The following is a 22,974-nucleotide window of genomic DNA, read 5'->3' as shown; positions in this document are numbered from 1 at the left end:
GCTTCAGGTATCAAAGGTTTTCTGTATTTCTTTCATAAAGAGAATTGAGTTTGCATTTGTCCCATTAGTCCGATTGATATCATCTTGCATTTACAAAGAAGCGACAACTTTGATCCATTATAACTTTGTTAGTAATAGAACGATTGGCAGGATCATGCTGTATATTATAGCCCACATTGCTGCAGTATTTCGTGGTTCTAGGATAAATTTAAGGGGGATTCTGCAGTCAATTACTAAAAATTATAGTAATATACTATTATTAACTTTATTGAACAGATATCGGTAGGGAGGGTATTTCGGAGCTTAGACACCATATAGTGGCAGCTCCTTGATTTTTTCAGATTTTCCGGATGGGTAGTTTCTGAGAATGGATCCGTGAAAGAAATGATCAATTTCGACCCCCCGCACTCCCCACCTTTCCAATAAATGTTGAAACTAAGATCGGCTTTGGAAAGTACTAACCGAGACCTTTCATCTGGTACCCCACATGACTATATTTGGTGAAAAAAAAATTGCACACTCCTTTTGCATACATGGGGACCCCCCTCAAATTCGACGTAGAAGGATGTGACTCATTCACAGTTCCCACCTTTCCACCAAATTTGCTGTCAATAGCTACCATCATTTCCGAGAAAAATGGGTGTGACGGACAGACAGACGGTAAACCGGTTTTAACAAGGTTTTGTTTCACACAAAACCTTAAAGACGTTTACAGACGAAATTATGTTGTGCCAAGGAGATATTTCCTGACCTGCCAAGAGTCCAGATATTTTTAAGGTTTTGTGTGAAACAAAACCTTATTAGAATCGAGACGGTGTCTGTGTGTCCGTCTGTCTGTCTGTCACATCCGATTTATTCGGAAACGGCTAGACCGATTGTCACGAAAATTGGTGAGAGTATGTAATCTGGTGTTCCCTTTACATGCAGTAAGTGGCGCCATCTTGTGTTATGCTCCCCGGCTCCCCATACATGTGAATCGAGCGTGCACATTTTTTTTTGCAGAATGTAGCCATGTGGGATATCAAATGAAAGGTCTCAATTAGTACTTTTCGAAATTGGTTCAATATTTGATATTGGGTGAAACATAGGGGATTGAGGGTTCAAAATATGGCCACGATCAAATTATGGGTACGATCAATTTATATACGTGCATATATATGTACTGTATTCGGAAATAGGCAGTTTGTTTGTTTAGGATGAGCGTAATATCTATGGCTGTAATATGTACGTATGTCTCGTAGTTTGGAAAAATATGAAGGATTATGTTGGATTTGTAGCTATATACGGATAGAAAAATGTGCGTTGAAATTTCTTACATAAGATGAACACAAAACCTTTATACCCGAAGCGTGAGCTTCCGGTTTTCCGACTTGTCTTAATTAAAATTCGATAGGAAGTAGTCATTATTTCATGCCCAATCTGATAGCGACATTTTCACATGCATTTGAAGTCCAAATTTGATAAGTGTTTGAAACAAGACAAACGACGAATTCTAATAACCACCCTGAAGGGGTGATGCCCCGGGGGGAAATGTGTGAAAATATGTAGATGTCTTATTGTGCTAGCAAATCGGAAAAAACGTGGTAGCAACAACAGATTAGATCAACGTACAACTTTGGTTTCTTTCGAAACGATTGCACAGAATGCGACAATCCAAGCATCACAACGCCAGTCTTTCAGTGAGCTTTTTGTAAATTATCGCATGCACGCATGGGTACCCAAAAAGATCGTTGATTGCTAGAGAAACGCAACCTAAAATACATGTACTAGATGCGATTCGGCCTCAAACGAACAAGCTCATTGTTTGTCACACTGTTACTTTGGGAGTTTCATCTGCTGTGTAAAGTTGCTTGACTGTTGCCATAGAGGCTGACATAATAACGAAACTTCATCTGGCGATGCATGCATTGGCATTACTCTGAAAATATCCGTCGGCGTATATATTCAGTAGCTTGAGCAACTCAGAAGCTTGCTTGATGGTAGTGACTAGTTGTATCGAAGGTCTCGCTTTAAATTCATCATCAGTTGAAGAGAGGGAATATAAGAGTAGTTTACAGACATTCAAGTAATTGCGGGCTGCCGCCAAGTGAATAGGGGACTTTCTATTTCCGCCCCCCGGCCACAAGCCCGCTCGTATTAGCGCATTACATAACTCAAGGGCACCTCCAAAACCCTCATTCTCTTTTTCAGAAGCGTCAAGTGAGGAACAAGGACCAACAAGGTCCCTGAATAACATAATTCCGTCTTCTTCAGTTTCATCTATTGTCAAAGCGCCCACCCCCACGTTTTGCGCGAAACTATTATAAGTGTTCTGAAGCTTGCAAAGAATATGCTGACGAAACCCGAAATTGCCTGAAGTTTCCTTCATAAACATTTTTAAATATTTCTGTAGAGAGGAGTTTGATGATGAATATTTACACAATAGAAGCTGACATACTTTTGTATCGTCTTCATCAAAGCATATAGCAGCTGTTTCACAAAGTCCATTGAAGCCAATGACCGGGTGAGTTAAGTAAATCACTGGTCCATATTCTACTCTATAGTTCACAGGGCAACACTCACCGAAAAGATTTCCATTTCGTGATATTGCATCTCTAAGTTTTTGATGGAAACGGTTTTCTGTATCGGTAGAACATTTCAGCAGCTCGCAATTTTCAATGTCGCCTTTTATGCACGCAATGCAGAAATCATACGGAAAACGCTCGGAAGGCCTCCATAGAGTGTTGTTTACACTAACCTCACGAGCGTTCGATGAGTTGGTTGCGTCGTGGTTTTCTTGCATAGCAAACCATTCGTAAAGCGCAGGATGATGATTGGTAATAGCAATACTAGGAGCTGTATCTCCATGTATATTACTATCAGCAATATTAGAGCCATTGTGAACAAAATACTGGCACAGCTCCAAGCTTCCTGATTTGGACGCCTCGTGCAAGATGCTCGATAAATCTCTAGCCCTTAATTTAAAAAACACTTTGCCCCCCAACCATCGACTCATTTCCATTCTACCAGCTGCAGCTGCATAGTGAGAAAGAGAACGACCCTGTGTATCTGTCTTTTGAAGAGCATTTCGTTGTTCTTCGGAGGAATTACATGTCTTATCTAGACACCACTTCAGAAGATTGATTTCGCCAGACTGTGCAGCGCAGTGGTAAATGCTTTTCCCATTCGCAGTACATTCAAGCAAATTCGCGTTTGTTTGATCATACACATATTGAAGGAGTTCGAGATTGCCTGATGTCGCTGCGTCGTGTAGAACTGATGGAACGTCTTCCATTTCGGCAGGCGGCACATACGCGCAAATATGGTTTTCTGTTAGCCATTTGTAGATATCCAAACGGCCTTGCAGGCAGGCGTGGTGTACAATGGTACGACCATTTTCATCGCAGCAGTCAGTGAGAACGTTGGTACTGATCGCTCTTTCGAATAATTCGAAACTATAGCTCGCCAATTGCCGCATAAGTACACTTATGGGGAGGTCGTTGATCCAACTACTTGAGATATCAGTTGACATCCTCAAAAATTTGCGGGTACCATTAAATACTGGGCTATGTGATTTAATGTAGTCTACTAGGTTGTTGTGTGGACCGTTCTTAAGAGCTGCGGATAATAACCAGCGGTTAAATTGGTGATTACATGGTTCTTCAATTAACTTGAGAAGTTCTGATTCCCTATCTATGCCGTCCAAAAAGTAAAAGGAGTTTTTAATCTGTGTCCACAACCAATTCAATAGAATTGAATTTCGAAGAAATACCCCTGAAAAGGCTGGTGTTTCCGCAAAACGGAGTTTGGCGCCATTTTCCATCAATAAATCCAGCATACTAATGTCACCATATTTTGCGGCATTTAGAAGAGGAGTGAGCCCATCATTATTCCTGTCGTTAATGATACACTTATTTGTTTGCGGAAGGCGCGTTAAAAGCCATTCGCACAGGTCTCGGTTACCAGAAGATGCTGCGAAATGAAGGACGTTGCTACGGCTCTTTTCCGCAACTTCTAAAATGCTCAGGTGAACTTTTTCTACCAACCATTCAACTAGTTTTAAATTGCCTGATTGCGCAGCTGCGTGCAGGACAGTCACACCAGACTTCGTTCGACATGACGGGTCAGCGTTGGCCTTCACTAGCCACATACACATGTCCTCCCGTCCATGGAAAGCGGCATGGTGCAAAACGCTTTGCCCCAGATTGTCTTTTGCATTAAGGTTCGCACCGTGCCTTTGTAGGGTTTCTAAAACCTCAACACTGCCTAGTGTGGCGGCATGCAAAGGCGTTTCACCACATTCGTTTACGTCATTGATGCATATTTGACGTGGTGAATTCCGGGCCATGTAAGGCAACTGGAGGACCCATTCACAGAGTGCCGCATTTCCAGAATAGGCAGCACAATGTAACACTGTGTCTCTGTTCTTGTTGTCTAGCATTCGCAACCAAAGCACCAAACCGCTCACACATGCTGCATGATGTTTTGACGTAGGATCACTTTTTGATACACGTCTATTGTAGCGGAAGAAAGGAACCCCAAATGGCTGCTGAATAATAGAAGCGAATTGGTGAATGTAGCTCACGTTCAGTGAATCCGCACTACTGTTGACTTCTGCCAACCTATTTTCATGTGGCCAATCACTAAGAAGACACTGCATTTGCATCTGGCATTGAGAAAATACTTGCATATGGGGTTCGGATCCATCAAAGCTTCGCGCGACCTGGTATAAAATAGTTTTCACACCAAGCAGTGTCTGTGGCATATTCGACTCCACATTGTCAATCACTTTCTCTGATAGCATTTGGATAGTTTTCTCATCACAGTAAATGCAAGCGTAGTCAAATGCAGTCTTTCCATAAATATCAACGCCGAAAACGCTTATATTATGCTTTAGTAAATCAGAAACTACGTCAGGCATGGTTTGTGCTGCAATATGCAATAGGGTCTCACCGTTTCTATTTCGGGCGGTGATAATTTTGGAAGCGTCGAAACTGTTATTCATCTGCATAGCATCAATGAGGAACATCAGCATTTTGCGATGTCCAAACTTACAAGACCGATGTAAAACTGTATCGCCATTTTTAGTCACGTGATTGAGTAACAAATAGTTTTTCTTGCACAGTATTTTGCAAAGGTTCATGTCCCCCTTTTCAACTGCAAAGTGGAGCGCATCTTCTTGCATATATGCTGGAGGCTCCAAACAATCACTCTCCCACTTTGACATGGCTTTTTTAAGTTCTGGATAGTATAACTCCTGATACGTACAATAACTCGAAGATTTCCAGTTATATGTAGCATACTCGTCATCTGTCTGAAGGAGCGCCCTGCAGTGACTAGAAGTGATCAGGGGAAATGTTCTCCAAGATTCGGTGCTCCAGTTAAGCTCAGCATGTAACATGTAAATGAATTTCCACAGCCATTCCACATTGAATAACGTATTCAACATAATGTACAAATCAAAAGTTATAAATTCGGAGGAAGACATCGAAAGAAAAAAGAGGTATTTTCTAATTCCAGAGAGATTTTGTTGTGAGCAGTAACTGATGGCTTTAAAAACTGTTGTTTCTTCCAGGTCGCTCCCCACCTCGTCGAAAACTCCGTCTTGAAAAACTTTGCCGCACAAATTTAGTTCCATCCATTTATCAACAAAGTTCAAGGTATCGATAAATCTTTCCTTGTCTATCATTTCATTTAGAAATAATTCGGACACATTTTTCTTAACTCTTTCAGGCTTCACTAGTACCTTAACGAGAAAGACCGCCACGAAATATTCAATAAAGGTGCGGTGGATGAACTGGAGATCATTGCTGTCTATCACGAAGACAATTCCATATTTTTGTTTCCCAGCTTGGACATTCTTCAAAATTTGTTTATACTTGATTGTCTCCTCCTCCAATTTGGTTCCGTAAAACTGTCTTAGTTCTTCTTCGCTAAAGAATGTATGCAGTGCAAGAATCTCGTGCTCTTCTAAATAGTACGGGTAGATATCCTCCATGTCAACGGTGACGGAAACATTAGTTAGATCTTGGTTCATTTTCTCTCCTCGGAATATGAGGAACTTTAGTTTGATATATTTCTCATATAACGTGATAATATTCAAGGTATCAGGTATTAATTCGCCTCGTTTGACAACTTCACTGCTCACCTCAGCCAGCATTTTTATATGAAGAGGATAGACGTGGAAGTCACTTTGTCCTTTTATAAATTTAGACAATATATCTGCTTCCACTGGGATGTTTTGGATCTTCATGTATTGATTAAACATTTCTTCTTGTTCGTGGGGTTTCAAATCACATAATTTGTGATGTAACACGTTCAAATCGTCTTCAAGACATTGAACAAAAGTTGGACGAGTACTCACAAACACCTTGCGAATGCATGGAAGATCCTTGAAAGACTGTAAATAATTGAGGACAACTGTCTTATAGTTGGGGCTTATTTCATCAAATCCGTCAAAGAATAGGACAAGTTGAATTTTGGTTTTATTCAGAAGTGTATTGTAAAGGAGGTCTTCCTCAAACTGAGTGTTAAACTGAGAGTGTTGTCTTGACTTGAGTAAGTCTAATAAGAAGGTTTGGGTGTGTGTTTCTTGCTTTTGTTGTATTTCGTTAAAGAACCTGGAGTATAAATTCAAATCAACGTGAATAGACCAAATGGCTCCTTTGCTATTCCTACTCGCTGAAAACAAACTAGTGAGGAGCTGTGATTTCCCTACCCCGGGTGCACCACATATAATAGTTATTTGATTGTCATCAGTAGACCTTAAAAATTGTTCCTCATTTAAAGTGTCGGTAACCATATCACTACAGCGATATTTCCTCAAGTTAGTTATTTTTCCAATCGACCTTCGCCATATAACCTTATCACCAAATTTTTCAAACCAATGAATCGGTATTTTTGTTTCTTGTTTTTCGCTATTCTGAATGAAGACTTCTTCAAGATCAGTAACTATTATTTCATCTGTTTTTTCAGTGCCAATCTTTAGATAGTACCTACTTTCATTTTCTGTTGACTGAAATTCCGAGGGATTAAAAATTATCAGTTCAATATTTCGCTTCATGTAATAATTCATATTAAGACGGTGCTTGCACTCGATATCAACGGGGACATTGCTGATGAACATCTCTAAAGTCTTTTCATCGATAAAATCGACTGTTGTTTGTTCAAGGACATCGCCTAATTTCAAAGGGCGATTATGTAACCTTATGAGATTTGAATCCAAAAGTTTCAATTGTGATTCTTTTTTCACACTTGAAAAAACTGTGCCTATTTTCTTGTCTGGCATTTGTACAACCACATCATCCGTTCGAGATTGAATCGCGGTTTTTATTGCAGGCAAAACCGATTTTTGTGAAAGAAATATAACCTTTCTTCTTACTGAACATCTAACCGTTCTGTAAAGCATCAAATCAATAATTTTCGGCAATGATTCAGATGCGGTTCTTAGAAGACTGGAGTCCCCACATTCAACCAACCAGAAATTCCATTTGTCTTCGTCGTCGTTCCGGGTAGTAATCATGTCTTGGAAGGAACTATCAGAGAATTGTTCCCAGGTTAAAAACACATAACCAAATTCGTGGAGATACAATTTGAGGTCAGGATTGCCCATTTTCTGTAATACACGAAAGGCCTGACCAAATTGAGCGCGACAGAGGAAAAGATTGGAACTAATTAGTAACCAAATATCTATACCTGAGTGTTTCAAGAAATCTTTAAGGTATTCTACCAAACACTCAGAATTAAATTCATAGGGTATAACCCCCGCTTGCAAGTAGCTTTCACTGATCCCAAGCAACTCGTGGCAAGATAAGTGTTCTTTCGTTTTCTGCAACAGATCTTTAGTCCTTCTACTTGTGTAGAAAGTTCCCATTCGATGTGACATCCAATTTTCCACATCCTTACAAAACAGCGCAACAAATCCTTTGCTGTCTAAATTCTGGTATTGGTTTTCCACCTCCTTTTCCAAAAGATGAAGAACTCCATCTTTATCTGGATATCCTGCCACTATTCGAAATTTCTCGTAGAAATCCCTGATATCGTCAAGAGTAATTGGATTCGGCAAATTTCTACGAAAAACAGCCTCTTCGCAAGCTTCTAAATTTGGAATGGTGAAAGTATATTTTCCGATAGACTCGAATTTAGATTTGAGGCGGTTCTTAAGTAACTTGTGGAATTCTGAGAGATCTCCCGGCAGATGTGTTTCTTTTACAAAGTTTTCGCTGAATTCAAACCATGTAGATACTCTGAAAAGGATGTGCCCTAATAATTCGGACAGGTTTGATAGGAAGTCAGCGCTCTTGTTGCTACAATCAATTCTAAAATCCTTGTCCTGGCAATTTTCAATGGCGTCAGCGATTTCTTCTGCGAACTTTTCTGGATTTTTTATTGACGGACTAGGTTTGGGTTGGAATTGGTTCGCGAAAGATTTTGTAATGGGAAATTTCTTCTCTGCGGTGTTCTTCAGTGCGGTATTAGCAGTTTTATCGTCAATTATTGCGTCCACTAAATATTGTTGCAACATCTTTCCGGCTGGGGACAACTTGCCTTCCAGAAAATTTTTATGAAATTTGCCGGTTTTAACATCAATAACTTCCTTAGTTACAGGATCTAAGTACGCTCGAAAATTTCCCATGGAATCTGCGTTTAGCGAACGATTCTCTGTACGAATTTTATGTAAATGTTCAGCGAGGTTCTCACTCACTCGCATATCGTGGGGCACATCGGGCTGGTAAAAGTCCCGAGGAACAATTACTTGCATTTCTTGCAAATTCTTTATAGTACATCTGTCTAAAGGGCCAACTCGTTTTATGGCTTCTTGGAGAAATGTCCTGAAGTCCTTTGCCTTTGCCACTGTCGATTTAATAAATTTTGAGTCTAACTTCCCTTCCTTGAAGTCAATAATAAGAATTCCCAAAGCAATGAAAGAGTCAGAATAATTGGAAGATTTCAATTCAACTTTGTTCACCAAATCGTTGGCCAACCTTTCTGCCAATTTTTTCTGCCCTTCTGTGTCCAACGATTTCAATTCTGAGGGTATTATAAACATATAATTGTTCTCGCGAAACGCTATCAACTTTCCCATCGCATTACTCAATTTTTTCACCTTCGGATCGGATCCTTCTAGAAAGCTTTTTGATAATTTTGCAAAATAATTTCCATTTTCCATGACAATATCGAATACATTGCGTACTAAAGGATAATAGTACTCCTTCTGAAGACTCCTGGTCCAATTTATCTGCCGATTGGGTAATAATAAATTGTCGACCAGTTCTTCCACAAGCCCATTAAAGTCTGTGTGAGACCATAAAATTGGTTCCAATATTGGTTGAGACTGCTTCAGTTTGTAATACTTTACTGAATCGCTCTCTATTCCTAACAGTATATCCGGATCGTTGCGCGAACTATTCACCATTTCCATACACTCTAGAACATCGTCTGCTAAATCCGCGTTTGTCAGAAGAATAACATCTTGCAGATAGCATTTTGAAAATATTGTATTGGGACGGATATCATCTGACCATGCTTTTGCAACTTTCACGAATGAACGAAAATATTTCAGGAGGCAAAAAGGACTTTCTTGGTTGGTAGTCATGAGATCTTTAAATGATATTCCACATTCATTATGTTTATGCTTCGCTTGTAAAAGCCGCAATGTCCACTGGTGTCCATCTTTGTACATAAGGACGACGTCGTCGAATTTTTCAGCGTTCGGCAACTCTGTGGCTAAGCCAAACTCTTTAATATTTTTATCTCGACTTACGCGCCATAGTGCTCGACTCAGGATGTTCAGTTGAAATATAACGCCGTGATTTGTGTGTTTAAGCCCGGAACCAGGGACTATTTTATGTTCTAGCTTGTCAGCCAGCGGGATTTCTGCAAAGGAAAGATTTGAAACGTGTTTTAAGTATGTTGAGCTTTCAGGGGTTAGCGGTATACATACCATGTTCGCTAAAAGAATCTGTCCTTCCTTGTTTACTAAGCGGTTGCTTGTGATTCCTACCATTCGTTGACGAAGATCCGCTGGCACTATTTGCTTCAACATCTGTTTTTCGTTTTCTATTGTCTTTACTGGAGGTTTCCTGTAAAATTGTCTTTTTAAGTAAAGAAGTCGAAACGTGTGGAAGATGGCATTATCAGGGAAAGCATGTGTGAATTGATTAAGCTGTAGTACAAATAGATTTTGCCAAACTGAACTAATCTTTGATTTAAGTTAACTCTCAACGCCAGATCCTATCAAAATTAGTTCAAAGCTCAACTGACTGCGATGACACCCAACTGACCCAAAAATAACTGTGTACAGGCTGCTCGGTTGAATACGATCTCCTAATGCTGAAAGCCGAAAGCCCGGTATATACCTCAACCACAATAACCTGCTTCCTTGATGAAAAACAAAGTCGAAAATCGGAAGCTAGGCACTTCAATTCTGAAAGGTTTTCACTAATAGTACTATTTTCACCAAATTTAAAGATATCATTATCTATATTACAGTCTACATATATTATATTACTGGAAATCTATATATATATTATTGCAAGCTAGTCCTTGGCTTTCCAGCTTTCTCGCATTATACTTTTCCGGCAACCCCGTTACTTTTATGTTATTCAGCATGAGAATAAAACCCTATTCTGAAAATTTCTTATGTTATTATACAGGGCGCCCTAAAGAACCAGAGCACAAGACGAAATAATCCGTAAGGTTTGTTTTATCGCTCTTTAAATCATTAACGTTTCTGAATGAATTTATTTCAGGAAGTTTTAAGGATTATAAAAGGTTCACTGCAACCAAATAATGTTTGCGCCTAGCTCCAAAACGGTAGTGTAATGGCAAGAAGAAACACATGGGACTTTGGGGAACTCAACACTCTGATTTCCAAATTTCATCATCATCATCAACGGCGCAACAACCGGTATCCGGTCTAGGCCTACCTTAATAATGAACTCCAGACATTCCGGTTTTGCGCCGAGGTCCACCAATTTGATATCCCTAAAAGCTGTCTGGCGTCCTGACCTACGTCATCGCTCCACCTTAGGCAGGGTCTGCCTCGTCTTCTTTTTCTACCCCAGATATTGCCCTTATAGACTTTCCGGGTGGGATCATCCTCATCCATACGGATTAAGTGACCCGCCCACCGTAACTTATTGAGCCGGATTTTATCCACAACCGGACGGTCATGGTATCGCTCATAGATTTCGTCATTGTGTAGGCTACGGAATCGTCCATCCTCATGTAGGGAGCCAAAAATTTTTCGGAGGATTCTTCTCTCGAACGCGGCCAAGAGTTCGCAATTTTTCTTGCTAAGAACTCAAGTTTCCGAGGACTACATAGGGACTGGCGAGATCATAGTCTTGTACAGTAAGAGCTTTGACCCTATGGTGAGACGTTTCGAGCGGAACAGTTTTTGTAAGCTGAAATAGGTTCTGTTGGCTGACAACAACCGTGCGCGGATTTCATCATCGTAGCTGTTATCGATTGTGATTTTCGACCCTAGATAGGAGAAATTGTCAACGGTCTCAAAGTTGTATTCTCCTATCTTTATTCTTCTTCGTGTTTAACCAGTGCGGTTTGATGTTGTTGGTTGATTCGTCCTCGGTGCTGACGTTGCCACCATATATTTTGTCTTGTCTTCATTGATGTGCAGTCCTGATTTTTCAATTTACTGATTTTCAGGCGGCTAATCGTCAGTCAATTGAACTTGCTCGAATAACATGAAAATCAAAAAAATATTTGCACATTTTCAAATAACGACTAAATTTTCAATTGGTAGTTCCAACTAAATTTTGAATGAATTAACCTCATTCGTTAGTCATTAGTCGCAACTAACTTTTGCACAAAACTAAGGCGATGTTGTTTATATCGATGTGTTTAAATTTGAGGCCAAGTATGGAATACCTGGGGCTTACGGAGGACTTTCACTTCTAACAAGGCAACGACCCCAAACATACAGCGCTTGATTCACATCTGTTTATTGTATAATATATCGAACCAATTGAAAACTCTACCCCAAAGCCCCGATTTGAACCCTGTCGAACATGTGTGGGAACACTTGGAGAGAAAGTCACTCAAAAGAGCGACTGATGTTAGATTGGAATACAATTTTCATCAAATATATTGAAGGTTGGAATGTTCATCCCATCCGGTTGCTGTTCCATATCATGAAGATTTTTGACCGCATTCTTCACTACCGAATTCGTGAAATCGTTCAAACAACCGTGAATTAAACCAGGTTTGTCAAGAACCGACACCACAATTGCTGATTCCGAGGAGGCAATAAAACGAATGAAATCAGGGAAAGCCACAGGACCTGACGACATCGCATCTGAGCTCTGGAAAGGGAAGAGCTGGGACCCAACACTGTGGCTCAGTGAATTCTTTAACCGGGTTATTCAGGAAGGAACTGTACACGGCCATGAGAGAATTCGGTATCCCGACGAAATTAATAAGACTGACTAGGCTGACCCTGACCAATGTGTGAGGCCAGATAAAAGCAGCAGGATCACTCTCAGGACCTTTCGACATCAACAACGGTCTACGACAAGGGAATGCCCTATCATGCGTCCTCTTTAACCTGGCCTCGAGAAAGTGATCCGTGATGCTGAGGTAAATACAAGAGGTACGATCCTCTTTAAGTCCACCCAACTACTGGCCTATGCTGACCATATCGACATCATGGGAAGAACCACTCGAGACGTACAAACTGCCTTCATCCAGATCGAGCAGGCGGTGTTTGGCGCGAGATCTTGGGCTGCATATCAATGAAGGCAAGACAAAATATATGGTGGCAACGTCAGCACCGAAGACGAATCAACCAACAACATCAAACCGCACTGGTCAAACACGAAGAAGAATAAAGATAGGAGAATACAACTTTGAGACCGTTGACAATTTCTCCTATCTAGGGTCGAAAATCACAATCGATAACAGCTACGATGATGAAATCCGCGCACGGTTGTTGTCAGCCAACAGAGCCTATTTCGGCTTACAAAGACTGTTCCGCTCGAAACGTCTCACTATAGGGTCAAAGCTCTTACTGTACAAGACTATGATCTTGCCAGTCCTCATGTATTCCTCGGAAACTTGGGTTCTTAGCAAGAAAAATTGCGAACTCTTGGCCGCGTTCGAGAGAAGAATCCTCCGAAGAATTTTTGGCTCCCTACATGAGGATGGACGATTCCGTAGCCTACATAATGACGAAATCTATGAGCGATACCATGACCGTCCGGTTGTGGATAAAATCCGGCTCAATAGGTTACGGTGGGCGGATCACTTAATCCGTATGGATGAGGATGATCCCACCCGGAAAGTCTATAAGGGCAATATCTATGGTAGAAAAAGAAGACGAGGCAGACCCTGCTTAAGATGGAGCGATGGCGTAGGTCAGGACGCCAGACAGCGTTTAGGGATATCGAATTGGTGGACCTCGGCGCAAAACCGGGATGTCTGAAGTTCCTTATTAAGGCAGGCCTAGACCGGATACCGATTGTTGCGCCGTTGATGATGATGATTCAGGAAGGAAGAACACCATATGACTGACAAGAAACCTGTTCCTGTACCACTGTTCCAATATGGAAAAAAAAAAGTAGTCCAGGAGAATGTGTCTCTGTTGGTGTTCATCAAGAAAGGGCCCTCTCATCACTCCTCTTTGTCTTGTTATGGACACCGTCACACGGGATATCCAAAGTCCCACGCCCTATATACCGCTTTATACCGATGACGTTTTCCTAGCATCTGGTAACAGAAATGATCTCGAGTAACTTGTCCAAAAATGGAATGATCGCCTCATGCAACACGGTCTGAAATTGAATCTAAACAAAACTGAATTTTTGACGACGATCCCCATGAAGCAGGCACAATCACTGTCAGCGACAGTGATCTGCCCAGAACTGAGTGATTTAAATACCTCGGGTCAACGCTATCAGCCAATGGAGAACTGCGTTATGAAATTGCTTCACGCATTAACGCAACCTAGATGAAGTGGCGCTCCACAACTGGTACGTATCAACGAACGTCTCAAATCTAAAATTTACCGCAATGACGTCCGTCCTGTCGCTCTCTATGGTTCTGAGTGTTGGCCAACTATAAAAGACAATGAACGGCGTCTTGCGGTAATGGAGACGAAGATGTTACGTTGTACTAGTCGCGTCACACGTTTTGATCACATCCGAAATCAGGATATCCGCGATCGCTATGGGGTTGTACCGATCGTGGAAAAGTTGCGAGAGAGGCGTCTTCGATGGTATGGTCACGCAATTCGTACTAACGAGAATTCACTTGCCAAGATTGGTCTGAACATCAAAGTCGATGGTAAACGACCAAAAGGCAAGCCGAAACAACGGTGAATTGATACGCTGGATGGGGATTTAAAAGCCTCGAGATTGCACCCAGATCAAGCATTCGATAGAGCCAAATGGCGAAACCGATCACGACAAGCCGACCCCGCTTGTCAACGTGACAAAGGCTGAAGAAAAAGAAGAAGAAGATAGATCATAGCTCGTCCTTCACACTTGCGTGCCATCATTGTCGATTCGTCGAAATGTGTCTCAGCCCTCTCCAGGCATTCCCGAGAAGCATATGCTCTTCCTCTATTGTTCTGCGTATGAATTTCTAGGGCGACTAATTCATCTGCCATTCTATAGTAGTGGATTCCGTTGCATGACGGTCATTTCTTGAAGTGTGACCACCGTCTACTATCACTTTCGGCTTTTTACCGACACGTTTATCGGTGCCGACGCAGTTCTTCAATCGAGATTGTGTCCGGCCAGAGTACACGGATGACAGGACAAAGGCGGGCTTGGGGCCTTTGAATAAGTATGGTGGTCAGTTTCCATGTCAACCTTTCATATAAGAACACACGTGTAACATTGGGACGCCAAGTTGATGTTGGCGTTGAGGTATCTGTATTTCTTTTTTTATAGAATATAGTCATGTGAGATAACAAACGAAAGGGCTCGATTAGTACTTTTCAAAACTGCTGTTATTTCTGATATTTGGTGGAACATAAAGAAGTGAGGGTTCACAATGTATGCACTAAAAAGTGAAACGGGTCTCGTTCTCAGAACCTATCCAACCAAAATCTGTAAACAATCACAATGGTGCGCCTATACAAAGTCTAAGACTTAAAATACATCTCATTCCAATAGCTGTTCAAGTAGAGTTAATAATAGCATATTATTGTATTTTAGAAATTTACCCAAAAACCAATTCAACGTCTGTGCAAGTATTTTCAGTAATAGTACAATATACAATTTTGGAAGGTTTGAAGGAAATCAAACTATTATTAGCAAAATTATAGGTCAAATTTTGCATTTCAAGTGAATTTATCGCAACCAAATGCGTTTGCGACGTCATCATCATATAAATTGAACTGATGTAAACGGCGGAGTCAGGTATATCAAGAAATAATTTGCATTAATTGCGAATGAAAAACTTAACATATGAAGATTTATTTTTCACAAAACCATTATATCCGAAGCGTCTAGCTTGTGGTATTCCGACATGTTTGTATCTGTTGTAGGTGAACTTCTTCACATTTGCTAATAATATTGACTATTATCAATACAGTGCTTTTAAGATCAAATTATTTCTGTAAATAGCTCTTTGATCTGTCATGCATCCATCGTTCGTCCTGTAGGGACTTTTCTTCACTTGTTATTTGTGCTGATGTGCCCACGCTAAAAAATTTTTTTTCATTCACATCCAGCTTTTTTGTGACAGCTTTACTTTCCTGTCAACCTCATTTACCTGATCTTGATTGAATAATTTAATTTCGACGACTAGATAACTGTCATATTCGACACGGGTAAAAATGATGTGGCCCGCTGAAATCGCAAAATAAATTTTATTTTGCTGAAGTCTTTATTCTGTGCCGTGGCAAGAGGGGGCACCTCTCCCTTATTAACGATCTAAATTCACAGGTATTTGTTCAAAGTCAAGATGAAAACGTATATGTAGACAGTGACTCAGCTTATGTGCCGTCTTGTGCACACTTATTCAGTGGAAGTGTTCTAAGTGATTTTTTAAATAAATGATACAATGAACGAAGCGAACTCGAGTGACATATTGCAACATAAGTACAAAAAAACTTTCAATGCACCCATGACCCTATTTTTACATGTACATGGCATCCTACGCGCAGGAGAATAAAGGTAACAAGAGGTACGCAAAAGGGACCTTGTAATGAAACTTAAAAGATTTCGATGGTCAAATGACCATACTGAGTGGCCAAAATGACCTAGAGAGCAATCCCAGAACCTAAAAGAAATTGGCTAAGTGGACCGTGAAGGTCTGCCCACAAACACAGAAGCTCCATCAAAGCATTCGATTGACACGTTCTTGCACGCCTCTGTGCTAGTCAGGGAATGTGGGGGGCATCTTTTGAGTGCTTCGATCCCTCAAGTATCATAATCCAAAATTAACGTGTCTGCACCGATGCGTAGGTCCGCACTGGATCTGAAAATCTGAGGCAGAGGAATCAATGATTGCGGCACTCGGGTCCAGAGGCTACACGTGCGCGGTTAAGCCGTTTTTTTCTTATTTTCCAACTACTGTTCGCGTTCTGTTTTAACTCGTTAGGCCGTCGCGAATTCCCGAATTTGTTTGATGATTTTCAGATCCGGTGCGGACCCACGCATCAGTACAGACGTTAATTTTGTATAATGACACGTGAGGGATCGAAATACTCAAAAGGTACGACCGCACTGCACATCAGTCACGGGGGCTTTCTGTGTCAAAACCTATCAGGTTTTGACACAGAAAGCCCCCGTGACATTTTTTCAAGATATTTTTGTGGAAAATCAATTATATCTAAGATCAAAATCCCTTTTGCATGTCATTATTAATATCATGGAGTATATAAATATTGTTTATGAGAAATAGTAGTAGTCAACTTATTCGGTATATGGAAATGACATGCGAAACTGCAAAATATTCTCTCTCCCCCATTCGGACGACTCGGCCGCGTCGCATCGCCTGGCTGCATGTCGGTTCGCGCAACATCGCTCAAGTGTGTACTGCTGCCTACAAAACCATATAAAGATATTTTGACACGCAATGCAGTTTATGGCCGTATCACGTAGCGTAGATGCGGTTGTATCACAATTAAAAATCAGAAAAATTAGTTGCTCACTTATGATTCCGACTAATCAATTGTTATTCGTTAATTGCAATTGACAATTAACCTTTTAACTAATTCTATAGAAATTGCGCGTACGAAAATTATCCGAATTGAAATGAAAATTTTATTAAGGTTTCGTATAAAACAAAGCATTTTTTTCAATAACACTTTCGACAACATTATTTTTCTGAATTTTACCCTGCCATAAATACTAAAACGTCCATCCTAATTTTTACACAATTCATAAGAGAATCACAAAACCTTTCAAATGGAATGCGCTACCTTGCAGTCATATTCAATTCGTTAGTTTACTGATAATTCGTTAGTTTACTGATTTTTCAATTTACTGATTTTCAGGCAACTAATCGTCAGTCAATTGAACTTGCTCGAATAACATGAAAATCAAAAAAATATTTGCACATTTTCAAATAACGACTAAATTTTCAATTGGTAGTTCCAACTAAATTTTGAATGAATTAACTTCATTCGTTAGTCATTAGTCGCAACTAACTTTTGCACAAAACTAAGGCGATGTTGTTTATATCGATGTGTTTAAATTTGAGGCCAAGTATGGAATACCTGGGGCTTACGGAGGACTTTCACTTCTAACAAGGCAACGACCCCAAACATACAGCGCTTGATTCACATCTGTTTATTGTATAATATATCGAACCAATTGAAAACTCTACCCCAAAGCCCCGATTTGAACCCTGTCGAACATGTGTGGGAACACTTGGAGAGAAAGTCACTCAAAAGAGCGACTGATGTTAGATTGGAATACAATTTTCATCAAATATATTGAAGGTTGGAATGTTCATCCCATCCGGTTGCTGTTCCATATCATGAAGATTTTTGACCGCATTCTTCACTACCGAATTCGTGAAATCGTTCAAACAACCGTGAATTAAACCAGGTTTGTCAAGAACTGCGGAACTACTGAAGCAATACGCGCTGCACGGTTACTCATGGAGAAACACCGTGAGAAGCATCGCCCTCTTTACATTGCACTTCTGGATCTGAAGAAAGCGTTTGACCGTGTGCCGCACAAACTCATCTGGTATGTTCTACAACAATACTTAGTATCAGAGGAACTCGTGCACTGGGTTCAATTGCTCTACCACGATCCAAAATTAAAGTTCGAAGTGTGGCAACTGTATCAAAACCGCTTCGTACCTTCTCACCACTCCTCTTGTTGTTCTTGTTATGGACACTGTCACACGGGACATCCAACGTCCAGCACCCTATACACTACTTTATACAAACGATGTTTTCCTAGCGTCCAATAGTAAAATTGATTTCGAGAAACTTGTACAAAAATGGAATGATTGCCTCATACAACACGGTCTTAGATTGAGTGGCCTGCCCACAACTGAACGATTTAAATATCTCGTCAGTGCTACCTATGGTGCACTCGAAATTTTTGCACTAACCTGCTTCTTCCTGGGATTCCGACATTGAGCAGAATTTAACGGAGCAGCATCTTCTTCTTCACTCATAATCTTTTCGACATCGTCGATCCGTGTTGGGATGCTGCTGCTAGATGCTGTTGGTACCGTTAATCTTGATGTGGTCAGTTGCGCTGGAGCCACCTGATCACTTAATGATGGATTCGCTACTTTCAACGTTAATTTTAGCGATTTGATGGTTTCCGTCAGATTGGCGATTTGTTCACGCTGGTATTTAGATTCTGCATGAAGCTGTTTATTCTTCTGTCTGAGTTCTTTAATTTCCTGCATGGTGGAGTCCTCGGTGTTCGTCTCCTCGGATGTCACAGTCAAATCCCTCACCATGCCATCTTCTGGAATGTCTACCTCGCTTAACTCGCCGCTTATTTTGCGGCGCTTGCAGCCGCCAAGTGGATCGCTCATTCCCTGAAATAACAAAAAGCACAATTAAGATCGGTTGGTTCGGCTGGTCCTAAAAGTTATAAAACTTTTAGGAGCAAAATGGGTTTCTTGGTAGAAATTCCAAAGAACTCTTAATCAATTGGAGGAAGGAAGGAAGGAATGAACTTCTTGATCGACTGTTTCGAGCATAAGCGTCATTAAAAGGCAATGAACGGATTTTAATAAGGCCTTGTTTTACATAAAACCTTGCAAATAGAAATTTGGAGAAACTTCCAATAATCAGCTTAGGAGTGATGGGGTGGTCCACTCTGATTATCTTCAATTTGAAAAATGGAAGACGTACATACAGTGCTTAAAATAGAAATCCGGACCCCGTCGTAAGAAATATATATGTGCAAAACGGGCGTATAACCTCTTAGAACATAACGTATAGCCAGTGTAGAACACAATGTGAAGAAAAAAAGGAGAAAACAGGAAAAAAACAAAACCTTCACTGTGAGCAAATTACGAAACAAACTGTATTTTCGTAGACAAAATTGAAGTCCGGACAAAACTTAAAAATCGTAACAATGACACTAAAAACTCAATATAAATAGTTAATACTCCATATCTAGACTTTTTGCATCATATGCAGCCTGCATTTTACGTGGCGGGGATTGGCCCAAACGCTAGACATATCCAGTTTATATTTTTTTTCATTATCCGAGAAGACGTTCCATCAAGTATTTTTTACTCGAAGTAAGACCCATGCAAAATCTATCGTCGGTATAATCCCGTAGGTTCTCAATAATACTGAAGTGCAGGGATTTTGATTTCACGGTGAACGCTAGAAAGACTAGGTTATTTATGTTCACACAACTACACGCTACCCACTTTAGCAGGGGCGGAAATCCAGCTGGTACAAACAGTCAAGCACTTAGGCGTGCATCTCGACTGCAAGTTAACCTGGAGTATCAATAACAGAAATCCTGCAGGCTGCTCTGTCACACACACAGCTGAGCCAATTGTCAAGAAATTTGGTCTACGAATTCTTTTACATATAGCAAGTGGCGCCATTTTATGTTGAGTTTAAGAGGGGATTCCCCATACATGCGGAAGAAGCGTGTACATTTTTTTTCACCGAATATAGTCATGTGGGGTATCAAATGAAAGGGCTCAACTAGTACTTTTCGGAACTGATTTTATTTCGGACATTGGGTCTATTGGCTGAAATATAGGGGAGTGAGGGTTGAAAATGTGTGCCCAAAAAGTGGAAAAGCTCTGAATCTATTCTATCGAAAAGTTTGAAAAATCTATATGCAATCTAGGCCTCAAAATACACCCTATTCCGATATCTCCTCAAATAAAGTTAATACTAGCATATTACTACAGTTTAGAAAATTACCCCAAAACCCGCCTTAAGTTCATCCTACAAATACGAAATGACATTAGTATAAAGGATAATATGAGCCATAACCTTGCGAAGTTTAAATGTAATCCAACTATTATTAACAAAGTTATAGAGGATAAAAGTTTCGCATTTCACGTAAATTGATTGCACTCTAAGACGTGTATAATGACATCATCATCATATAAATTGATCTTATATAAGCGGCATGGAAGAAATTGACCCCTCTTTCATTGAAGCATCCGAGGTTTCCTTCCCTCTACACCACAGTGACCAGGTACTCAGAGTAGTTCCACCGTATTGAATCTAGAGAGTTCAAACGGTTTCTGCATTCCTAAACGATTTTCAAGCTAACCAAAATACTACTCAACGCCTTCAATGCAGCCTGGCTATCACTGCAGATTGCGATGCGCCTGCATCAATCACCCAGTTTTCCGCCCTTAGGATCGCCCAAACTTCGGCTTGAAAAACCGTTGCATATTATCCCAAAGGTGTAGAACACTTCCGTATATCCCGCCATGCATTCCGCTGGGACTTCCCACGTCTCTCTACACTTCAGGGTAACTTCATATCTTCTACCAATCGTTCTGTTACTCAAGTTCCAGTTTGATTTTGTAGTGGAGGGGATAAGTATTCCACGCAGACAGTATGGCCTTCTCCTTATGATGTTTCCGTAAGTAATCCACTTGTCATCTCCAGCTATGGTCTGGTCCACTAAAGGTGCAATTTCGTACCATACAAGCAGAGATGTGCATATAATGACTCGATGATTCAAATTTTTCTCACTTAATTCATGTCGTCCGGATAGCTGAGTGGTTAAAGCACAAGGCTGTCGTACGGAAGGTAGCGGTTTAAATCTCACTGGTGGCAGTAGAATTTGTATCGAGATTTGACGTCGGATACCAGTCGTTGCCTCCTATAGGGTACAGTAATCCTGCAGTGTACCGTAACGGTCTTGAATGAGGTGCTCTAACACACTTCAAGGCCCTGATCCAATTGGATCGTTACGTCAACGATTATTATATTATAATTCATATCGCACCTTTCGAATATTTCCAAAACAATCCTTATTTCCGAATGTAATCCCAAATGATTTATTGAGTTGAATTGAGCTTTTCCGCGATCTACGATATTGTCAAAAAGGATTTTTCTTTAAAATGGTCTTCAAAATATCATCGTCAATCAAAGGCGGTCGCCCAGAGCGTGAATTATCTGAAAGGTCAAAATCTCGTACTTAAATTTTTTTGAACCATCTTTTGCATATTCTGGCACAAACTTTACCTCCACTAAACACTTTCAACAAATTTCTACACACTTGCGGAGCATTTCGTCCCTGTTGAAATTCGTATAAAATACAGTATCGTAAATGAGCTCTGTCAATAGCCATCATTATTCGATCGCGTTTCACTTAAAACTAACATGAATTATCTTCTCTGTAGTTGATTCGATAGGTCAGTATCAGTGGTGTGACGTCATATTTTATTAAATAAAATACAGTGATAGAAAATTAACAGAGGAAACTACAGTAAAAATCATAACACAGCTCAAAATGTTGTTTCCTAACAGCAGTGTCACAGAACAAGAGCGGAACAGCAACAGAAAATACCCTCTTCACGATACACATTCTTTGAGAGGTATTTTAAAATCTGTCAATCTGACGGAGCATTGAGAAATTTATTTCGTGTTTCATTGCTAATTTATAAATTGTACGGTGTCAGAAGAATGGATTGCTTCCTTGTGGAGGTGTTTCTAAATTTGCCTCCTGAGCCGCAGAATTGGTCAGTCATGAATCATTTGGTGTATTGGTCTGATCAAATGAACAATAAATGCTTAATTTTCCAATTCGATCCTGATTGAATAGTAGTTTTTTGGACGTTATTAATTTGCAAATGATTGCATGTGGTTTAAAGTTAAAACAAATCGGAATACCGGAAGTTGGTGCTTCGTGTATAAAGGCCTTTTTTCTTATATGAGAAACTTTCTATGCACATTTTTGCGCTGGTAATGACTAAAAACCCAAAATATTCCTTCATTTTTTTTTCAAGCTACACGATATACGTACATATTACAGACGTAGATATTATGCTCATCGTAAACAAACAAACGTTGTCCATTACTGAATACTATCCTTATACATACGCGTATATAAATTGATCGTACATATACTTCCAATATATTTCGTACCTAAAAGTATACATATGTACATATACAATACCTATATTGAATAACGATGGCTTAATGTACAAATACGAGTATATCTATCTGAATTAGGCACTGCGCCAAAGCTTCATGAGCATATACATATAAATACATATATATATATCTGTCTAGAGTAATTGATATGTAAATGATTAAAAAACTAAACATATGAATGGGGGGTCGCAGGTAATCATTTCGTCCCTGCGACCCCCCAATCATACGAGTCCACTTTGTTGTGATATTGATATGTTATGATGACGTCATACACATGTTAAAATGCTCTAAATTCACATAAAATATGAAAGTTTCACCTTCTATGACTTCGTTAATATAGTTGGATTTCCTTCAAACTTTGCTAATTTTGTACTTCTAACATAGACTTAAGGAGGACTACCGCCTAAATTTCTGAAATACGCTGAATAATATTATCTTTATTTGTACAGATATCA

The 22,974-nt window shown here is 40.1% G+C and overlaps 1 protein-coding gene across 3 annotated transcripts in view; it reads right to left on the bottom strand.

Moving 5' to 3' along the window:
- Nucleotides 1–1,263: 1,263 nt before the first annotated feature.
- The window catches only part of LOC119656686, a 167,549-nt gene continuing 145,838 nt past the window's right edge, over nucleotides 1,264–22,974 (bottom strand). For all 3 annotated transcript variants that reach the window (XM_038063170.1, XM_038063171.1, XM_038063172.1), the window contains 3 exons: nucleotides 18,523–18,963; nucleotides 9,923–10,061; nucleotides 1,264–9,855 (listed from right to left, as the gene is read on the bottom strand). In XM_038063170.1, coding sequence (XP_037919098.1) covers nucleotides 1,889–9,855; nucleotides 9,923–10,061; nucleotides 18,523–18,960 — 8,544 coding nt within the window. In that variant the 5' untranslated portion in view covers nucleotides 18,961–18,963 and the 3' untranslated portion in view covers nucleotides 1,264–1,888. The remainder of the gene's footprint in view (nucleotides 9,856–9,922; nucleotides 10,062–18,522; nucleotides 18,964–22,974) is intronic.

Source organism: Hermetia illucens, chromosome 5 (genome assembly GCF_905115235.1).
Source record: "Hermetia illucens chromosome 5, iHerIll2.2.curated.20191125, whole genome shotgun sequence".
Lineage (NCBI taxonomy): Eukaryota > Metazoa > Arthropoda > Insecta > Diptera > Stratiomyidae > Hermetia > Hermetia illucens.
Note: the sequence above shows the minus strand (reverse complement) of the source record. Positions and strands in the feature narration are given on the sequence as shown.